Source organism: Ctenopharyngodon idella, chromosome 6 (assembly GCF_019924925.1).
Source record: "Ctenopharyngodon idella isolate HZGC_01 chromosome 6, HZGC01, whole genome shotgun sequence".
Classification (NCBI taxonomy): domain Eukaryota; kingdom Metazoa; phylum Chordata; class Actinopteri; order Cypriniformes; family Xenocyprididae; genus Ctenopharyngodon; species Ctenopharyngodon idella.
In genome coordinates this window covers 11,655,949-11,675,871 of record NC_067225.1, presented here as the reverse complement: position 1 = coordinate 11,675,871, position 19,923 = coordinate 11,655,949, and the positions used below count along the sequence as shown (strand labels likewise).

General features: G+C 37.8%; 1 protein-coding gene and 1 long non-coding RNA gene across 13 annotated transcripts in view; one reads left to right on the top strand and one right to left on the bottom strand.

The window, feature by feature from the left end:
• LOC127513888 (protein unc-80 homolog) overlaps positions 1 to 19,646 on the top strand; it is a 65,505-nt gene extending 45,859 nt beyond the window's left edge. For 6 of the 12 annotated variants that reach the window (XM_051896047.1, XM_051896045.1, XM_051896040.1 and 3 more), the window contains 17 exons: positions 720 to 890; positions 1,005 to 1,097; positions 2,928 to 3,146; positions 3,245 to 3,475; positions 5,379 to 5,502; positions 5,580 to 5,705; positions 5,965 to 6,088; positions 6,181 to 6,387; positions 6,482 to 6,666; positions 9,092 to 9,257; positions 9,492 to 9,671; positions 11,199 to 11,346; positions 11,496 to 11,552; positions 15,012 to 15,093; positions 15,171 to 15,288; positions 17,840 to 18,042; positions 18,294 to 19,646. In XM_051896047.1, coding sequence (XP_051752007.1) covers positions 720 to 890; positions 1,005 to 1,097; positions 2,928 to 3,146; positions 3,245 to 3,475; positions 5,379 to 5,502; positions 5,580 to 5,705; positions 5,965 to 6,088; positions 6,181 to 6,387; positions 6,482 to 6,666; positions 9,092 to 9,257; positions 9,492 to 9,671; positions 11,199 to 11,346; positions 11,496 to 11,552; positions 15,012 to 15,093; positions 15,171 to 15,288; positions 17,840 to 18,042; positions 18,294 to 18,629 — 2,770 coding nt within the window. In that variant the 3' untranslated portion in view covers positions 18,630 to 19,646. The remainder of the gene's footprint in view (positions 1 to 719; positions 891 to 1,004; positions 1,098 to 2,927; positions 3,147 to 3,244; positions 3,476 to 5,378; positions 5,503 to 5,579; positions 5,706 to 5,964; positions 6,089 to 6,180; positions 6,388 to 6,481; positions 6,667 to 9,091; positions 9,258 to 9,491; positions 9,672 to 11,198; positions 11,347 to 11,495; positions 11,553 to 15,011; positions 15,094 to 15,170; positions 15,289 to 17,839; positions 18,043 to 18,293) is intronic. The other 6 variants (XM_051896049.1, XM_051896050.1, XM_051896042.1 and 3 more) reach the window with 3 other exon arrangements.
• Positions 1 to 19,923, bottom strand: part of LOC127513925 (uncharacterized) — a 757,994-nt gene that overhangs the window by 183,984 nt on the left and 554,087 nt on the right. The window lies entirely within an intron of this gene.

Here is a 19,923-nt window from a genome sequence, read left to right as displayed (position 1 = left end):
GTGACAAATACCCGAAGGACTGGCCGAGATGAATCTGTTCTCTGCGGGTACATGAGCGCTGAACAGCCGCTGACGCTCACATCTGTGAAAGAGTCAAAATAAATTGTAAAATAGGCGCTATGATTAAATATGAGTCACATATTTGGGGTCTAAATAACTACATTCTCACCTAAAAACTCATTTCGTGACACAACAACATAGTATTTTTTTTAAAATATGGTGGATTGGCTCGATTGCCATGACACTCGCCGCAAGCGGAGTGATACAAACGGTGAAACGGTTCCAGTGCTAATACTGGGGGAATTTTGCACGGCTCTCAGCCAATCAGATTCGAGAACGAGAAAGAACTGTTGTATAAAAGCAGATATTGTCTAATATTATACAAGTGTGCATGCTCATTTTTACAGTTACGTTATCTTTGATGTTATCTAATGCTGACCTAATTTTTCAAAACACGATTAATTTAATAACACTGTTAAATATAATCTTAGTAAATCTCAAAATGAATATATATATTTTTTTTTTAACAAAACACGTGTTTCTGCTTGAGTTTGTTGTGTTCGGAACGACATTGAAGCCTGGTAGTGTTTGATCCTCAGTCATTTAGTGTATGATGCACAGTCTCTTTTCTCTGTAACCATCTAGAAATCCATTCAGATTTAAAAAGTCCTGTAGTTCCAGCCTTTAATGAACTCCGGTTTCTCTGTTTCCCTTGTCAGTCTGCAAATGCTGATGGTTCTGGAGGCTCTGGTTCCATGTTACCTGCAGAAGATGAAGGGTAACACACAAACTCTGGAGTCCGCATCTGCAGCGAGGGATGAGATTGCTGCCATAGCTGCTCTGGCCACCTCTCTGCAGGCTCTGCTCTACAGCGTGGAGGCATTGACACGGTCAGTCCCAGAACACAAGCCTTTACTGTAATTACATACTGCTCTGAAGTCCTAGATATTCCCTGCATCATGTATAATTTATTACTGTGTTATCACATGATTTTTAATTCCTAGACCTATGACCGCACCTCAGATGAGTCGATGTGATCAAGGCCACAAGGGAGCAACTACAGCCAACCACACCATGTCTGGAGGACCAAACACCAGGTGAGGGCAGATATAATGTGTTGGTTTCTGATGTATCCAAAAACACTATAGTATGAAGAGCATGGATCAGTGTCTGCAGTTTCTTCTTTTTATTGGGGCATCAGAACTAAATAATAAAACAATCACTCAGAAACTGTCCAATTTTACATTTTTGAAACAAAAAACATATTTCCCTTCTCCTTCCTATTTGCCTGACCTTTTTAAAAAAGTTTTAAAGCCTACAATAATGACTTATATTCTGCTGTAAGCGAACAGACTGGGCCATCTGACCAATAAGAGCAGAGTAGCTCTCAGAAAGGAGAGGTTTAGAGAGACCGAATCCTTTATCGTTTCAGACACTATGAGGAAAGAGGTGATGTTGCAATGGATATTATGAGAAAATTTTTGTTTTTTGACCTTGGATGCATGCAAACCTACTGAAATTAAGAAACTTTATAGCATATAAAGGGGGCACTTTAATAAAAATAAAATTTCACTTGCAGGTTTCGTTGCAATAAGTGCCATCCAGCAGCGTTTTTATTTGAGGAATTTAACCCTTGTGCATCCATTTTTGTCTTTTTTAGTTTAGTTTTTTTGATAATTTTGTCTGTGTTAATGCCAACAGCATAAATTTTGGCACAAGTGTGTATTTTTATTAGAATTTTAATATTTCACCCTCATTTACTTTAATAAATCTATTTCACACTAGTAACACAAAATAGTTCCTCTCAGGAACAGGAATAAAAATGTCTCCATGGAAACCCATTAAAACTGCAATTTTTAATCTAAGGGCCATTTAACTATAAAATTATGCAATCTTAATAGGCTTTCATTCTGTTGGCAAGGCTTCAAAATTTAAATTTTTACTATTTTCTACCAGTTGGTGCCATTTTCTCAGGTTTGGCCTATAAAGCAAATATTCGCTTTAATCCTGTTTTCTGCTTTGCATATTGAGTCAGTTTGATAAAGTTTGCAGCTATAATGGTGTGGATGTGTTGGTGTGGATGTCAGAGTGTGGTTTATATGTGTATTAAAAATAATTGTGTGTGTGTGTTATTTGAGAGAGAAAACTACTGCAAATCGCAAATCCAACCACTGTGTGCACCAGTGGAGCCTCTAATGGGGAAAATTTGGTACTGCACCCAAACAACATCTTACTGAAAGCTCATTTTTTGAGATATCAACCTCAAATATGGAACACAACTTGTTTAGATTTATGGCTTTGATTTTTCAACAATGTTTTTGATCTGCCTGCATTGACACCATTGTATGCGAACTGAACTGAGCTGGACGATGACGTCAGTGTTTTGGTGAATTAAATTAATAACTATTGATTTTTACAAAGGAATGAATCAATACTGAACTTACTTAAGCTGGACAATGACACCATTTACAACCTTAAACCTCTATAACTTTTTTGTTTCACTTTTTTAAAACTTTTTTTACTTCAACATCAAGGGTATTCTTTAAAATGAGACCAAACTTAAGATTCAAATCTTTGACATGGACATTTTTGTCATCTAAGGACCTCAGAGTAACTTTTTTTAAATAAATTGATGCACAAGGTTTAAAGGATTCCTTCGTCAAATATTGGAACAAGTAATAGATTAGTAATATCATTTTAACTGAATATCTTATGTCCTTGTGTCAGCTTCCTACTTCACCCAGTTGCTGTAGATGAAGGTCACTTGGCACCATGCTGACACCTACTGTATATTGCACTATAACAACTCAAATAGTATAGCAGAAAATGATCACTCTTCCTGAACACATATTGTCTATTGATATGGTTTGCAAATAACAGAGACAAGCAGTGGTTATTTAAAAGAGCTCTAATTTGACTCTCTGCAGGGATAACCTGCACCTGCTGGAGGAGGGTCAGGGTATACTGAGGGAGGAACTGGACGAGCGCATCGCCCGCGAAGAGTTCCGTCGCCCCCGCGAGTCTCTGCTTAACATCTGCACCGAGTTCTACAAGCACTGCGGTCCGCGCCTCAAAATCCTGCAGAACGTGGCAGGAGAACCCAGAGTCACTGCTCTAGAGCTGCTGGATATTAAGTCTCATATGAGGTGAAACAAAAGCTACTTAAAGAAGTTTGAATATTCAGTAGAAATTAGTAGAAATAGTCACAGCATGTATCTGTAACTTAACCCTTTATGTTCCACAGACTGGCAGAAATCGCTCACTCCCTTCTTAAATTGGCCCCGTATGACACACTGACCATGGAAAGCCGAGGGCTGCGCCGCTACATTACAGAGATGTTACCCATTACCGATTGGTCGGCGGAGGCCATTCGTCCCGCACTCATCCTCATTCTGAAGAGGCTGGACCGAATGTTTAACAAGATTCATAAAATGCCCACACTCAGGTGCGTTCGCCCTCAGGCTCTGTGCACCAGGTATGTCCTCACGCTGATCTCTAGCCCTCCACCGTCTGTGTTTCTGTCTGCTCTGGTGGAGCTCTGCTGGCCTCATCAGTGGTATCACATCTCTGAGATGTGATGGACGGCTGCTGCTTTTGTGCTTTGGTGTTGTGCTTTGTCTTCTATTGTCTCCATTATGATTAAAGTTGAAAGTGGACTAAATGTTGTAAAGCAACAAGTATGTCTAAGTATGCTGTATCTTGCTTAAGTAGTTTGTGTACTTTTAGTTTGCTTATGTTTGTGAAATATTGTGGTGTTAAACAATATACGGTCATTCCGTGTCAAATCAACCAAATTTCGGAAAATTTCCCAGCTAAAATTTTTGATTTTGTTAATATTTTTTTCTGTACAAAGACAAATATAAATAGTGATGAAAGCCAAAATATTAAATGTCACAGATGTATATTTACGGAGTAATCCACTATTTTGTAGAGGGGGGTCAAAATGACAATTTTCACCTGAGATTTGGAGCCAAATTAGAGGGGTGTAAAAATGTCTTAATAAAGATGGCAGCATCATTATTTTATATTTACACAGAGATTGATAGCTCTATTAGTAAAATCTGTTGACTTTAGCGATCTTTGTTTCATTGTATGCCAACGGTGACCGTTCAAAAATGGGGGAAAGTGTTTTTTGCCTCAAGTTTGCATGCCTGTAACTCAAGAAGTATTAAAGATATCTTAAAATCCTTTTAGATTCTGGTTCTTAACAAACTTTCCTTTTGGTATCTTCATTTTAAAGGCCCTCGATGGTTCAATCCCAGAGATATGGAGATCTTAATGTGGCTCCATGAGTAAATTGTGCACATTTTCAGTGGTCAGAAACCAAATGTGGTCACTTTACATACAGATGATACTTTTTTCTTCTTGTAAAGAGGAGTATCTGAAGAACAAATAATATTGAAACTAGAAATATATCTACTCAATTGCATAAAACACACCTGTCTGAGTGCCATAAATATTCATTTTCCAAAGTTTGCATGCCTGTAACTCTAAAAGTATTCAAGATATCTTAATATCCTTCTAGATTCTCATTCTTAATAAACTTTCCTTTTGAAATCTTCATTTTCAAGGCCCTATATAGTTCAGTCCCATAGATATGGGGATCTCAAAAGCAGCTCCATGCTCAAATTGTTGAATTTTACCCATTTTCAGTCATTGAAAACCAAATGTGGTTCACTTTGCACACAGCTGATACTTACTGCATTTAAAGAGGAATGTCTGAAGAATAAATAATGTTTAAGCTAGAAATGTATCTTGCTTCCCTCTATCAAAAGAATTGCATAAAACATAACTCTCTGAGTACCAAAAAATCCACTGAAAATGGCTAAGTTGAGGCACATTAACTTGCTCTCAAAAGTGTATTTATAAGAATCTATATTTGAATCAGTTTTGGGTATATTTGTAAGATGGGATTTTGTTCATTGATGAATCCACCAAGAGACGCAGTATCATAACTACACATATTGGCATCCCTATATCTATGAGATTGAACCATATAGGGCCTTAAAATGATGATTCCACGTTTCATAAGAACAAGACATTAAGATATCTTTGACACTTCTTGAATTATAATCATTTAAACTTAGGAAAAATGTTTGTTTTTGGCACTCAGAGAGGTGTGTTGGATTCAGTTGTTTTGATAGAGGAAAACAAGATACATTTCTAGTTTCAGTATTATTTGTTCTTCAACACAATAACTATCAGCTGTTTAAAAAGTAACCTACATTTGGTTCTTGACCATTGAAAATGGGTAAAATTTGGACATGGAGTCACATTGGGGTCCCAATATCTGTGGGACTGATTCCTTGTTGATACCTTGTTGATGTCCATCTTGTCAAAGTGTGTGAGATGAGTATCCCTGCGTGTTGTGTTTGCAGGCGGCAGGTGGAGTGGGAGGCGGCTAGCAGTCTGATTGAAGGGATTTGTATGACACTTCATCGGCAGCCAATCATCTCCTTCCTCCCTCACCTGCGCTCTCTAATCAACGTCTGTGTCAACCTGGTGAGTCCCAAACACCTGCTGCCGATTATATGCTCTGTGTGATATGTGTGTGTTTACATACAGATGTGTGTGTTCAGGTGATGGGGGTTGTAGGGCCGTCTAGCGTGGCAGATGGACTTCCGTTGTTGCATTTGAGTCCGTACCTGTCTCCTCCCCTTCCCTTCAGTACTGCAGTTGTGCGTTTGGTTGCCATGCAGATCCAGGTATAATCTGTTCCTTCCTAAGGATATTTCGTTAGCACTTTATTTTACAGTCCTCTTCCACATGCACATACTATGTACTTACTATAGTAGGCGACATAACTAGGTAACTACCCCTAAATCTGACAGTAACCCATGAGGTTACCTTATATTACCGGGTACTTTCTTAGGTAAGTGCATGTACTGTGAAATAAAGTGCAACCAACATTTCTAATCTGCATTTCAATTCATTGACATATTTAATGTCTTCCTCCAATTCTAGGCTTTAAAGGATGACTTCCCACTCAGTCATGTGATCTCCCCCTTCACCAATCAGGAGAGACGAGAGGGGATGCTGCTTAACCTCTTGATTCCATTTGTATTGACTGTGGGTTCAGGAAGTAAAGGTCTGCCTCAGAGATCAAACAGAAAAACTTTTCTTAAAAGAAGATAATTTGATTGGAGGTAATTTTAGAATATGTTTGTTTTTCCTTCACAGACAGCCCTCATCTGGAACAGCCGGAGGTTTTTCTACTTTTGCAGACAGTCATTAACATCCTGTTACCTCCACGCATCATCAGCACCTCCCGCAGTAAGAACTTTGTTCTGGACGCGTCCCCTGCCCACTGCTCCACCCCAGGGGACACTGGGAAAGACCTGCGTAGAGAAGGACTGGCTGAATCCACCAGCCAAGCAGCTTATCTTGGTACTAGAAAGGAAAATTACATTTTGAAAATATGTGTTTTAACATTTATATATGTGTATATATATATATATTTTTTTAAATCTGCTCTCTCTAGCTCTGAAGGTGGTCTTAGTCTGCTTTGAGCGCCAGTTGGGTAATCAGTGGTACAAGCTGAGTCTACAAGTCAAGGAAATGGCCCTGCGTAAAGTCGGCGGTCTGGCTTTTTGGGATTTTATTGACTTCATAGTGCGCACACGAATTCCAATCTTCATTCTACTACGTCCTTTCATACAGTGCAAGGTAAGATTTTAAGGGTATGAACTACCTTTCTGGAGTTTCTATTAGTGGTTGACCGATAAATGTTTTGTAATGGCTGATGCCAATATATAGTAGGGCTGGGACAATAAATCGATGGATCGCGAATTGAGAAATGATTCTGAATCGATTCTGAGATTTTCCGAATGCATCGTGATTCTCTCTGGAATCGATTCTGAGCTTAGTTTTTAACAGCCAATGGCGCTGCGTGCTTTAGAAACAGCCGTACTCTGCTTGCTTCCAATTTCTTACACTTGAATCTTCTATAAAATAATCATTCATGAAGTTCGAAAAGGTTAAAGTGAATTACAAGGGTGTTTGCAGTGGGCTGTTTACATTAATCTCGCATCATAAAAGCATTCTGAGGTGCAAGTACATTCTCAGACTCTTCAGTGCTCTTCTTCATGAGCATTTGAGCGTGAGGTCAAAAACTAGCCTAGAGCGCCATCTGCTGTTAAAAACTAAGCTCAGGATCATTCCAGAGAGAATCACGATGCATTAAGAAAATCTCAGAATCAATCGATTAAAAAAAATAACTAATTAATCGCACATTTTTCTGTAATTAATCGTGATTAATCGCACCTAACATTAAAGTTTTTAATTTAGTTTTATATTGTAATAATTTCACTAGGGATGCAACGATTTTTTAAGGACCGAGTACGAATAACGATACTTTTTTTTTCTAGTACTCGCCGATACCGATGTCTACACATTTATTTATTTTTTTCTCTCTCTCTCTCTCTCTTCTTTTTTTTTTTTTTTTTTTTTTTTTGGTGATGTTGCAGTTTTCCAAGCACAACACAGTGAGACTAATGAATGTAGGACAGCTTCTTTATTATTACTCTAATGAAAAAAGTAATAATTTTTATGTGCTTGTCACAAACTTAAAGAACTAAAATTTCAGAGTGTCCAATAACCTTCAAAGGGCATAATTACCAATATTTTTATAATATAAAAAGAAATTTACAAACAATACAACAAATACTATAGAGATACAAATTAAATGAACTTGTTTTTCAGATACAGTAGGTTTATTTACCATGTATACATTTATTTAACATATTTTGTTGTTTTATTAACATTAATGAGAAATATAGGTTACGGTCCCTTTAAGACCGAATCCATAGATACTGACACACGATGGACATTTTGACAACTATGTGTGCATTTGACTATTCAGGCGCGAGGAGAACTGATCGCGCGCAAGAAAGAGAGAGAGAGAGAGAGAGAGAGCGCTCTGTGTCATTCAGCACGATTCTGCCTATCCCGCCTTCACTAATCGATAATGAATTGTGATTGAAAGCATGCAGTTCTCAATGTGTGTTTTGTCATCATTAATTTGAAGTATTTCCACTCCCTTGAGGCTGACATTGTTTCTGCTGCTGCCGCCGGTGTCTCTGTGCACAGAAAATTCTGTCAGTTACGTCACGTGAGGTATCGGTCTTTGGTATCGGGGGTATTTTTACGAGTACAAGTACATGAGCTTGGTATCGGGCTCGATACCGATAATGGTATCTGTATCGGTGCATCCCTAAATTACACATTTAATCTCCAAATTAATGTAGAAACAACATAAAGACAGTATATTTTAAATATTTGATCTAATAGGAAATATCCAGAATCAAAGCACTTCAGTCTTCACTGCATAATTTAGAATTTTTATTAATTTTTATTAAAGCTACAAAAGTTATTCAGTCAAGAGCAGTGAGTGATTTTCTTTTTCTTTTGTTCTTTGATTAACATTAATGGCAGACTGTAGCAGGTTTATTAGGCTGCTGTCACTTTAAGAACCGTCTCTCACACACACACACACACACACACACACACACACACACTAGAAGACCTCTCTCACATTATATATATATATCTATATCAACATAAGTGAATATTATTTATTTTACATATTTTTAAATAATCCAATGTATAGTTTTGTTACATGGCTGCCGCAGAGGGCAAAACATCCATAGAGCTGCAGCACAGGCCTGTCAATTTTCCATCTCTTTCAAGTTACAAATATTTAGATCGCCTCTCAAAAGAAGAAAAACAAAGATATGTAAACAAACTGCAAGTTCTGAGCACTTGCGATCCATATACACCACCTGCCGCAGAATTTAATTCACTAAAAACAGCAAAGTTTTTTGCCAGAACTCCACTTATGCAACGTTTACATATAGCTTGTGCAGAATCCCTCCCCTTATACTGTCGCCAGCATGAAAACATACAAAAGTACAGATTATATGAATTTGGGTTCTGGATGGTTCAATAATGCCGCAGCTGTACGTTAAAGATATCTGCCTTGTGTGATATGTCGGTCAGCCACTCATTTTTATCTCTTGATTTCTCTCTTCTGCCAGCTTCTACTTCCATAAGATTGATACTCACAAACAAGTCTTCATGTCTCTACTTTCAGCTGTTGACCCAACCAGCTGAGTCTCAGGAGGAGATCACAGCCCGTCACCATATCGCAGAGCAACTGGAGCGTCGTTTCATCCCTCGTTCCCTCTGCAAGAGCTCTCTGTTCGCTGAGTTCAGCAACGAGCTCAAGATCCTGAAAGAGGCTGTGCACAGCGGCTCCGGTGAGAACTGGCTTAATTGATATATTACTTATAAATCACCTACCCGTCTGTCAGGACTCTGGGTCATCCTTAACCATGGGCTAATGTAATCATGTCATACACTGCTCCTGCGTTAGTAATTAATCCTGGTTATTCAGGTTTTGAGATTTAACTCAGGGTTTAAAAAGACATTAAACTAGGATTACATGTAACGTGAAAAGCTTTTTCTGTCTATCTCTCCCTGTTTTTTTCCAGCATACCAGGGAAAGACGTCCATCAGTACTGTTGGCACGTCCACCTCTGCATACAGGTTAAGTCTCGCCACCATGTCTCGCTCCAACACTGGAACAGGAACTGTCTGGGAGCAGGAGAGCCAGCCTTCACGCCAGCCCTCGCAGGATACACTCAGCCGTACCGATGAGGAGGAGGAGGAAAGTGTGTAATTCTTCTTCTTTAGTTCAAAGTTCAGTCTCTGTATATATGATTTGTACTGCAGTGCACAAGTTAAATTGACCACCTTTATGATGCTTTCATGCACCATCCAAATTCTTTTGTAGGCTAATTGCATGGAGAAAAAACAACCCATACATTCATTGCGTTTACATGCACTCTCATAATGCGATTATAAAGGGATTTTGCAATATTGCGATTAAACTTTACCTCATGTAAACGCAATACTTCGATTAAAGTAGTGCGATTAAGCTCATAATCGTAGTAAGCATAATCGCATTAAACTAGGTGGTGTACGCCGATTTTAATCACAATATACAGGCATGTAAACACTTTAATCGCATTATTCCCGCTCTGACCAAAGCGCGCATGTGCTCGGACGCACATATTTTTCTTTTTTAATTCTTAATAAACTTTCCTTTCAAAATTCAACAATTTGAACATGGAGCTGCCTTGAGATATCCATATCTATGGGACTGAACTATATAGGGCCTTGAAAACGAAGATTTTAAAAGGAAAGTTTATTAAAAATGAGAATCTAGAAGATATCTTGAATACTTTTAGAATTACATGCATGTAAAGTTTAGAAAAAGAATATTTATGGCACAGGTAAGACAGGTATGTTTTATGCAATTGAGTTGATAGAAAAACACAAGATACATTTCTAGTTTTAACATTATTTGTTCTTCAGATATTCCTCTTTAAAAGAAAAAAGTATCATCTGTATGCAAAGTGACCCACTTTCGATTTTTGACCACTGAAAATGTGACCAATTTACTCATGGAGCCACATTAAGATCTCCATATCTCTGGAATTGAACCATCGAGGGCCTTTAAAATGAAGATAGCAAAAGGAAAGTTTGTTAAGAACCAGAATCTAAAAGGATATTAAGATATCTTTAATACTTCTTGAGTTACAGGCATGCAAACTTGAGGCAAAAAGCACTTTTTGCCATTTTTGAACAGTCCCCTTTGGCATATAATGAAACAAAGATTACTAAAGTCAACAGATTTTACTAATAGAGCTATCAATCTGTGTAAAAATAAAATAATGATGCTGCCATCTTTCTAAAGTCATTTTTAACCCCTGTAAACTGGCTCCAAATCTCAGGTGAAAATTGTCATTTTGACCCCTCTCTACAAAATAGTGGATTACTCAGTAAATATACATCTGTGACATTTAATATTTTGGCTTTCATCACGATATATGTTTGTCTTTCTACAGAAAAAAATATGAACGAAATCAAAAATTTGAGCCGGGGAAGTTTCCGAAATTTGGTTAATTTGACACGGAATGACCCAATAATGTTATTGTAGATAAAGCAAGTCTGTTCTTGCGTTATAAACCTCAAGAGAAATCCTTGTTTAGAGAATTTTAATTTTTGAAAAAGAATTTTAATCACAAATTCATCTTATTTTTGTAATGTTTTCGGTTTTGTAATGCCTTCCATTTTAGAAGCACTTTCCAATGTTATTATTGCTGAATGATCCATATTAACTCTGTCATTTCCAGATGACTCCATTAGCATCCCCAGCGTGGTAAGTGAGCACGAAGCTTTCCTCCCCAGGCTCATTTCCCAGCGGCGTTTCTCCAGTCACGCCACGGACTCGGCCGCCACTCAGCCTGAACCAGGCATGAGCACCATGCTGCCCAGTCACAGGTAAACAAACACCCCACTTCAAATCTAAAGCTGCCTATAACAACCTTATGTATCCAATCTTTCCCTTTAAGAGAGGGCTGATCTACAGCTGGAAGGTTGCATGTCTCTCTTATTATTCCCCTAATCTTGTTCCCTGCCCAACTCTACAGTGAACCCAATGTGCTAGATGAATCCCAGGGGCTTCTGGAGGAGGGTAACCTGTCTAGGTACAGTGTCACGGCCCTGTGTGTGCAGTGTCTCACCGTCTGTGTGCCGGGGCTGGGCCTGCCTTCCCTGTTCATCACATCCAACTTGAATTCTCACTAGGATCTCTCTCTCTCTCTTCTCATCCTCTCCAAGTCACCGTTTCTTTCTTTCTTTCTCTCTCTCTCTTGGCAAGGGACAGTGATGCCCGTCTACGTATTATCACTCTGTGGTACTCATGTCATCTCCAGTGAGCCTCATGGTGTCATGGTGTCCACTCATGTTTCAGGCTTTTTGCTGCTCAAATTGGAGTTCCTCTTTGGGGGGCCAATCTGTGGGGCTGGGGGGGTTTGGTCTAGCAGGTTTGAAGTAGACGATTAGACATTAAAAAATGTTTTCTGATCTGCCATCAGATGAATCTCACAAATTTTCAATAGTTCAAATGAGTGGTTACGTCCTGCTCACACTGCTATACCAGCTTCTCTATTCCCCTTTGTTTTTTTGTGGATGACATTGCAGGTTCTGACCTGCGATTCATGTTTTCTGATTCGTTCCTGTCCTCAGGCCCGGCTCCACCTAACCAGGAGCTCCGCCCACACTGGCTCCACGCCAAATAACAACCGATTGCAAAATTGGTGCTCCAGATCATGCTTTTCAGCCGCTTGGTATCAACAAACTGCTTGTTATTTAGAAACTAGAAAGCATTCAAACCTAATTTAAGCCTTGCCAGTTCAAGCGATTTTAAACCATTAAAGCATGAGAAGACCTAAAAGAGAAATCAGGTACCCACACGCTTTCTGTGCGCACACACAACCAAAAGAAAGAGAGCCGCGTCTCATACAGCGAGGAGCGTGCCGTTACAGAACTGAGTTCTCTTTCGCGTCTTATCGCGCTTGAACTGACCAACACACACATCAAAATGCCCGTTTCAGTGTTAATTTTGACAGCAAATTTTGATTTAGTTTTAGTTAGTCTTTTGACTAAAATGCCATTTAGTTTAGTCATATTTTAGTCATCTGAATTGTTTGTTTTAGTGGACTAAATATCATGAGATTGTAGTCGACTGAATCTACCGTAGATCTTTTAGTCGCCTAAAATCTAATGCGTTTCGTTAAATTGTAATTCATTAATTAAGAATTTCTCTAAAACTCATTATATACTCCTGGAGAAAACATCTATTAACCTGTTAATATGAATGATATTAAAATTTGAACATGCAATACAGACATACATTTAACTGCTCTTAAAATGAAATATATGCAAAAAAAAAAAAAAAAAAAAATGATGATATATGCATTCTTTGTAATTTAACTTGCATAGACTACATTATTCTTTCAAACAGACATATTTATTTGTATAAATTCAATATAATTAATCCTTATTAAAGCTATTAAAGAGCAGTGAATGCTTTTCTCTTCATCTTTTGTTGTTTGATTAACATTAAGGGCACAGACGGCAGCAGGATAATTAGGCTACTGTCACTTTAAGACCGAATATGCGGATCCAATACACTGACGCACATCCGATATTCTCCGTTTATGTTTTCTTAAGACATAACCGACTGTGTTTACGTGAATACTTTCCAAAACTGACATTTTGACAATGTATTTGTCCATTCAGGCGTGAAAAGACATGAACAATTCAGTACTCATACGCTGACGTCTGAGAAGTGGCTTTTCTGCGGTGCGTCGGATGTGTGCGCACAGAATAGAGCTCTCTTTTGTGTCGTCACACTTTTTCAGATTTATATGTCTGCTCTTCTCTTTCTCCCAGACGTTTACATTTTTGAAAGTTTCTTTATGTGTATGCCAACATATGTCCCGCCAGGTAGATCAGCGCAGGACATCATTCTGACTGGATCTCTTCCCAAATCCTCCCCTCAATAACATTTTCATCTTGTTTTTATTCGTTGACAAAAATGTAAATAGATTTTTGTCATTCGAAGCTGGTTTTTATTTAGTTATCGTCTCGTTTTTGTCAGCAAAATATGTTGTTGTTGATAAATTATTCGTCAATGAAATTAACACTGGCCCATTTTGGCCAGTTAAAATAAGTTTTAATGAATGTAAACAGTTGGGAGAAAATCGGAAGTGTCAGATCCATGTTTATGGTCGTAAAGTGACAGCAGCTTAATATACTGTACCTGCTGCTGTCTTGTGTCATTAATGTTAACTATAGAACAAAACAAAATTAAAAAAAAAACTTAAATATTGCTCTTTAGCTTTAATAGGATTAAACTATATTTAATTTACCCTAGTAAAAAATACTATACCAAAAAGTATACTTCAAGATATTTATTGACATATCACTTAAGACTTACCAATATAAAATTATAATTAAACTTTATTTGGAGTATTTCTTTATTACACAATGCACATTTCTTAAAATAAAGGCCTAAAAAGTGTTTTAATATCACTATTAATAAGGATCGTATGATCTCTAATGTATAATATCAGTCTTTAAATGCAAGATATTTAAAGTATACTTGCAATAGTTCCACTTTAGCACAATCAAATCTAGGTTTGGTTGATCTCAGCACTACTTCTGCACAATTAAAGTGCATTAAGAACAAAATTAGTTGTTCCAGTTTAGAAGACTTTAAGTACACCAGTTTATATACCAAAAGTGCAATTGCAGGGTATTTTTTTATTAAGCACATAAATATGTAAATTTGTAGTATATATAAAATAAATGTATTTTGAAAACATTTTAGTATATTTATTTTTCACTACGGTATACATTAGTCTTTCGTACTTGAATACTGCTAGACCTACCTGAAATCTGTTTATTTCAATTTTCAATTCGATTCATGCTTATTTGTATAGCGCTTTTCACAAAAATCGAAGCCGCTTTACAGAAAGGTGACTGTCAAGTTAATGTCTATATGGCAAAATATACAGTTATATCCTGCAGATAATGCAATCATATTATACATTTAAGCAGAAACATTTGTAAGCACACATTTCATTTGTATCTTTGTATGTATTTGTTGTATTTATTTGTGCTTGTAATTTGTTCACCGTTCTTATTTTAATACTAACAGTTTATTTGTCTTTATTTAACATTATTAAAATACTGTTTTTTTTTTTTGTTTGTTTTTTTGTTTTTTTTGTGGCAGGGCCAGTGGAAATGTTTTCATTAGCATTGAGCCTTGTGTGTTTTTATATATATATATATATATAATATAGACTCCCTTTTAAGACCTGCCCCTTTTGTTATAAAAGAAAGTTTTAAAAAAAAAAATAATAATAATAATAATAATGTTAAAACTCCGGCCCACGTTACCTCTCAAAGCTGGAGCCGGGCCTGCCTGTCCCTGTGTTTGATTGGTGGAGGGCTGTGGACTGATGGGGATTTGTGGAAGGGACACATTTCCTCTTAACTCTCCCATTTATTCGGAGGATTTAACAGGGATTGTGTTCAGATCTCCAAGCGGTTCAGTCTCATCGGCTCTGTTTGTGTGTCTTTCCTTCGGGTTGCAGGGTTGCCAGTGTGCAGAGTGAACCCGGACAGCAGAATCTGCTCATTCAGCCTCCTCTCGGTCGTAAGAGAGGACTTAGACAGGTGAGCTTTCAGTCTTATTTTTAACGGTCTTCATTTTTGCATTCGGTGTCAAGGCATTGAGGCGCTGTGTCTTATAGCTACGGCGACCCCTGCTGTCCATCCAGAGGGTGCAGGACGAGTCCCGCGGGCGTCAGGGAGCCAGACTCTCAACGACCCGCAGGAGCATTCAGCCTAAGAATAAACCACTCGACAGGGGTACGGTCTGCTTGTGTGACTACATGAAAAATGAAATGAACACCAATGATGCACAACATTTAACTTTTGGCATATTTAACATTGTAAAGCCTGATTAAGGATGGGCATTTTTGGCAATTTTTCATTTCGATCATCGATAGGTTTCAAAAACGAGTAATCGAGTACTCGGGGGGGGGGGCAGGGCATGAAAATATCTGAAGACTGTTATGAAAATGAATGTTAAAAACAAAAATATGACATGAAAACCTGTCTATGAAAACATGAACACGTGATCAGAACACCGTTAGATTATGATTATGATGCAGCAATGTTATTAAGAAGCATCTAAAAGGAATAGCTGAGTGACTTTATGCCAATAAACTGAAGCCCGTTCTATGACACATCCTATGATATTACTCAGATACATAACATAGATGTAATATTACAACTTGTATTTGCAAAAAAAGGATGCAAATGCCAGTGAACTTTAAGTTGCGCGCTATAGCGAGAGAAAGAGAGAGCTCGCGCAGTGATGGCTTTCATGACAGCGCGCTGAAACACGGGCAAGGACAGAATTTACTATAGATTTCTATAAAGTTCTCATTATAATGCTGTTTATGGCAGATTTGTGCTTTATTTTCATCTACATTATTAAACTTTCATCTGCAAAAAGTTCGCGAATTTAAAACGAAAGCCAATGAAACGAAAACATTAGGCTACATTAGTGTCACTATTGTCATTTTTTATTTATTGTAATATTTCAGCAATATTTTGGATTGAGTTTGCGCTTTCTGATCAACCAAAATGTTATTTTACAGAATGAAAATCACTGATGATCATAGGCGCCGATTTATGTTTCTGTCCAAAAAGAAATCCGCGTCCGAGCAGAGAGATTCGTGCTCCTGAATTACATGGATGCGTTACAAATGCGCTCTCGACGTTAACGAAATAGAAACTGCCTCAAATGGACTATAAAAAGGAAAAATAAGCCGTGTCTGAAGGCTTCAATCGATTTTTATTGGTTGAAATGAAATGAGAATATCTTGTGTTTTTCTGTGGGTGCTCGGGGGCTCGGCGCCTATGCTGATGATGATTATTGCTAAATTAATTATGAATATAATTTAAAGGATATTTCCAGCACAAGATAAAAGCTTGGCGCTGCAAAGCTTGCGTTGCACTGTATTTTCATCTATCTTGTCAAAGTGAAGCCAGACATTAGTGATGGGGAGTCGACTCCAAAAGAGTCATTTCCTCGACTCTGAATAGCCCCAGAGTCGGGGTCGACTCCAGCACAGGAATCGACTCTCGGTGTCGACTCTGTTGCTGTGTCTGAAACCGCTCACTTGTTTACTGATTCTCGAATCCATAGCCTATATAAAGTAAGGAGTGAACGAAATGAAGCGAGGAATTCGGACACTGACGAATCGCGTTAGAGAGCTGTCGCAGAAACTTTGTCACATACATTTATCCTACATGTAGCTTACTTTAGAAATAGATAACAGTCATAGTGACTTTAGTTTGTAATTATACAAATCTCCGTGCCAGCTTTAGTATTGATGGTAGCTTATAATGCAATAAATATAGATTTGATTTTCTATGGTTAACCGTGTTCATAATCATTAAACTAACCATACATAATAAAAAAAAACTCACATCAACAATAAACACATCAATAAGTGTACATCATTGTATGCATTTTTGTATGTATTGTATTCATTTTATTATCTTATCTAACTCTCCTGTCCAAGCACTTTTAAGACAATGATCATGTGTGTTTAGCGCCATCACCAGACTATTATAATGAGATGAATTTATTAAAGAATAATATTCGACCACAGATGTGTTTCGGGACTTTTCTCTCTGTAAAATGAGGTATCTGCAGTTAGCTAGGTAGCAGGATTGATACTCATTCAAGTCATCGCTAAATTGGAATAATTTGGACAGTCTCGCTGAACGTGTGTTGTTTTAATGAGGGGATTTTAAGGCTTCGCGTTGGGGAAAGATAAACTAATTAAGTGTGTAAGGACTGCCATTTTGCCTTATTTATGACCCTGTTTTGATGTAAAGTAAATGGAGTCGAGGAGTCGATGGAATCCTACAGTGGGAGTCGGGAGTCAGAGTCGACTCCAAAAGACCTGGAATCGAACACCCCTACCAGACATTCTCTATCACGTCTTTTGACGCATGCTGCGGCAAGATAACCAATCAGAGCTCAGGGCGCCGCCCAAAGTGCTGCTATAACCAATCAGGAGAAGGGGGAAAAAAAACATTTTCATTGCTGTCACGGTCGAGTACTCGATCACTGTTGCACATCCCTAATAATAATCATCTAGTCTATTGACAAAATATATATAGCATGTATAATAATGTATAAAAATTACATTATTATGAATAATAATAAAAATACATATCAGTTCCCACTGTAAATATAATTTTTTTTTTTTTTTTTTGACATTTGTGAAAAAGCATTGGTCAAATTAATGACGTAAAGGCCTTAGAAAGCCATGTATCAAAGTTGATATATATATGAGGCTCAGATAGTCTAATGAATCTCTCTCTTTTTTTTCTTAAGCACATGGTGACCAAAAAAGGTCTGTCACTTTCACTGAGACCCAGCAGGAAGCAGCGGGCAGATCTCCTACTGCCACTCCCAGCCCCAGCAGCGGCCCAGCAGGGGTCACAGAGGTCGGCAGGATGAGCCATGCTGCCGGAGGACACTCTCCTTCCTCATCACCTAGCATCAAAACTGCCCCGCACAAACAGGCATTGCCACAGGTCTGATCACAGTGTTCAAATGAAAGCTTGCAGAGTTGTTGGTTACACACATGCTAAAAGATGTTTAAAATTATACTTGTGTGTATCGAGTGGAGACCAGGGTCGGAAATTAACACGGGTTTGGAGTCATGCCATCAAAATGTCCCCCAGTTCAAAAACTTCATCTGCACAATTATACTAAATCTATTATGTCTGTCGCTATTGAACATGATTCGACAGCTCACACTCCACCTGCTCTGTTTTGACTGTAGGGTGAGAATAAAGACAGGAAAGATCAGGCGAGTGTCAGAAGCAGTCTGTCTCCAACCCCTTCTGCCGCCTCCAGCTCCACTTCCAGAGCCTGCTCCCCTCTTCCTCCTCCCCTCCCTGTCCTGAGCACTCCGTCCCGGCCCACCCCATCCCAGATCAGAGAAAGTCCGGAGGATGAGGAGACCTCTGGGCTTCTGCAAAACACAGACACCTCCCAGAGTCCAGAAGAGGACCGTGGCACAGAGAACCCACTGCTGACCTCGCTGCTCACACCCCACGCCCTCTCTCCGCTCCCACTGTCCCCTGTTGACCTGGATCTGGACGAGTCTCACGTCTGAGAATGTCCGGCTTCAGGATGTAACAGTGCAAAACTGTGCTAGTGTAACAGGAAGTGGAAAAAGAAATGGCCTGTGATCACATTTCTTGAATTTTTTTTGGGTCAACTCTCAAAAGAGTAAAAGTATAATAAGCTGACGTAACATTAAGTGTCTTCTGCTGAACATCAGCTGTTTGGTTATCGACATTCTTCAAAATGTCTTCTTTTGTGTCCAGCAGAAGAAAGAAACTCATACAGGTTTGGAACAAGTAAATCATTTTTGGGTATATCTATCCCTTTAATTCCACCTGATCAACCTGTGTCGTACCATTCAGTCTTTAGTGAGATAAATACCGTCATTTTAAATCAAATAAGATGAAGTATTCTGTGAAAATCATATATTATCTACAGAAACTCATGTAATTTATATAGATGTATTCTAAATATTTGTCATCTCTTAAAGTATTTATTCAGAGGATTATATAAAAATTAGATATATAGAATAAATATTATAAATGCTTTATTTTCAGGGAAAAAATGATGCCAAGTTTGTTGCCAAATATTTGTTTGCAGAGAAATACTCAGAGGAAAAAATAGACACAAGGAAATAAGTAATTAAATATTTAAATAATATAAATATATTTAAACAGAGACATTCTAAGTTACAGTGTTATTACTCAAATACGTACTGAGTAATAATAACTAACTACATGTACTTACTAGGTTAGATACTTTATGCATAATTTACTGGTATTACTACACTCTAAAAAAATGCTGGGGTTAAAAACAACCCAAGTTGGGTTGAAAATGGACAAACTTAGCCAGCGGTTGGGTTAAATGTTTGCTCAATGTGCTGGGCAGTTTTATTTTAACTCAACTATTGTTTAAAAATGACTGTATGTCTGGATTAAAATGAACCGAAAATATGTTGGAAATTAAAAATCAGACGCATAATTACTAGAGGAAACAATAATAATCAAAAGGTGAACATTTATTAATAAGCAATTTAATAAATGTTTAATTATTATTTATTAAACATGTTCATTTCCAACATACTTTGGGTTCATTTTAAGCAAGAAATATAGTCATTTTTAAACAATAGTTGAGTTAAATAAAACTACCCAGCAGGTTGGGCAAACATTTAACCCAACCACTGGGTTAAAACTACCCAATCGCTGGGTTTGTCCATTTTCAAACCAACTTGGGTTATTTTTAACCCAGCACAGTGTATAGTACGTTAAAATAAAGTGTTACCTCAACTTTTGCTTAATCTGACTCTAAAATACGGTATAACCTTTTTTCAGATACCTCACAAA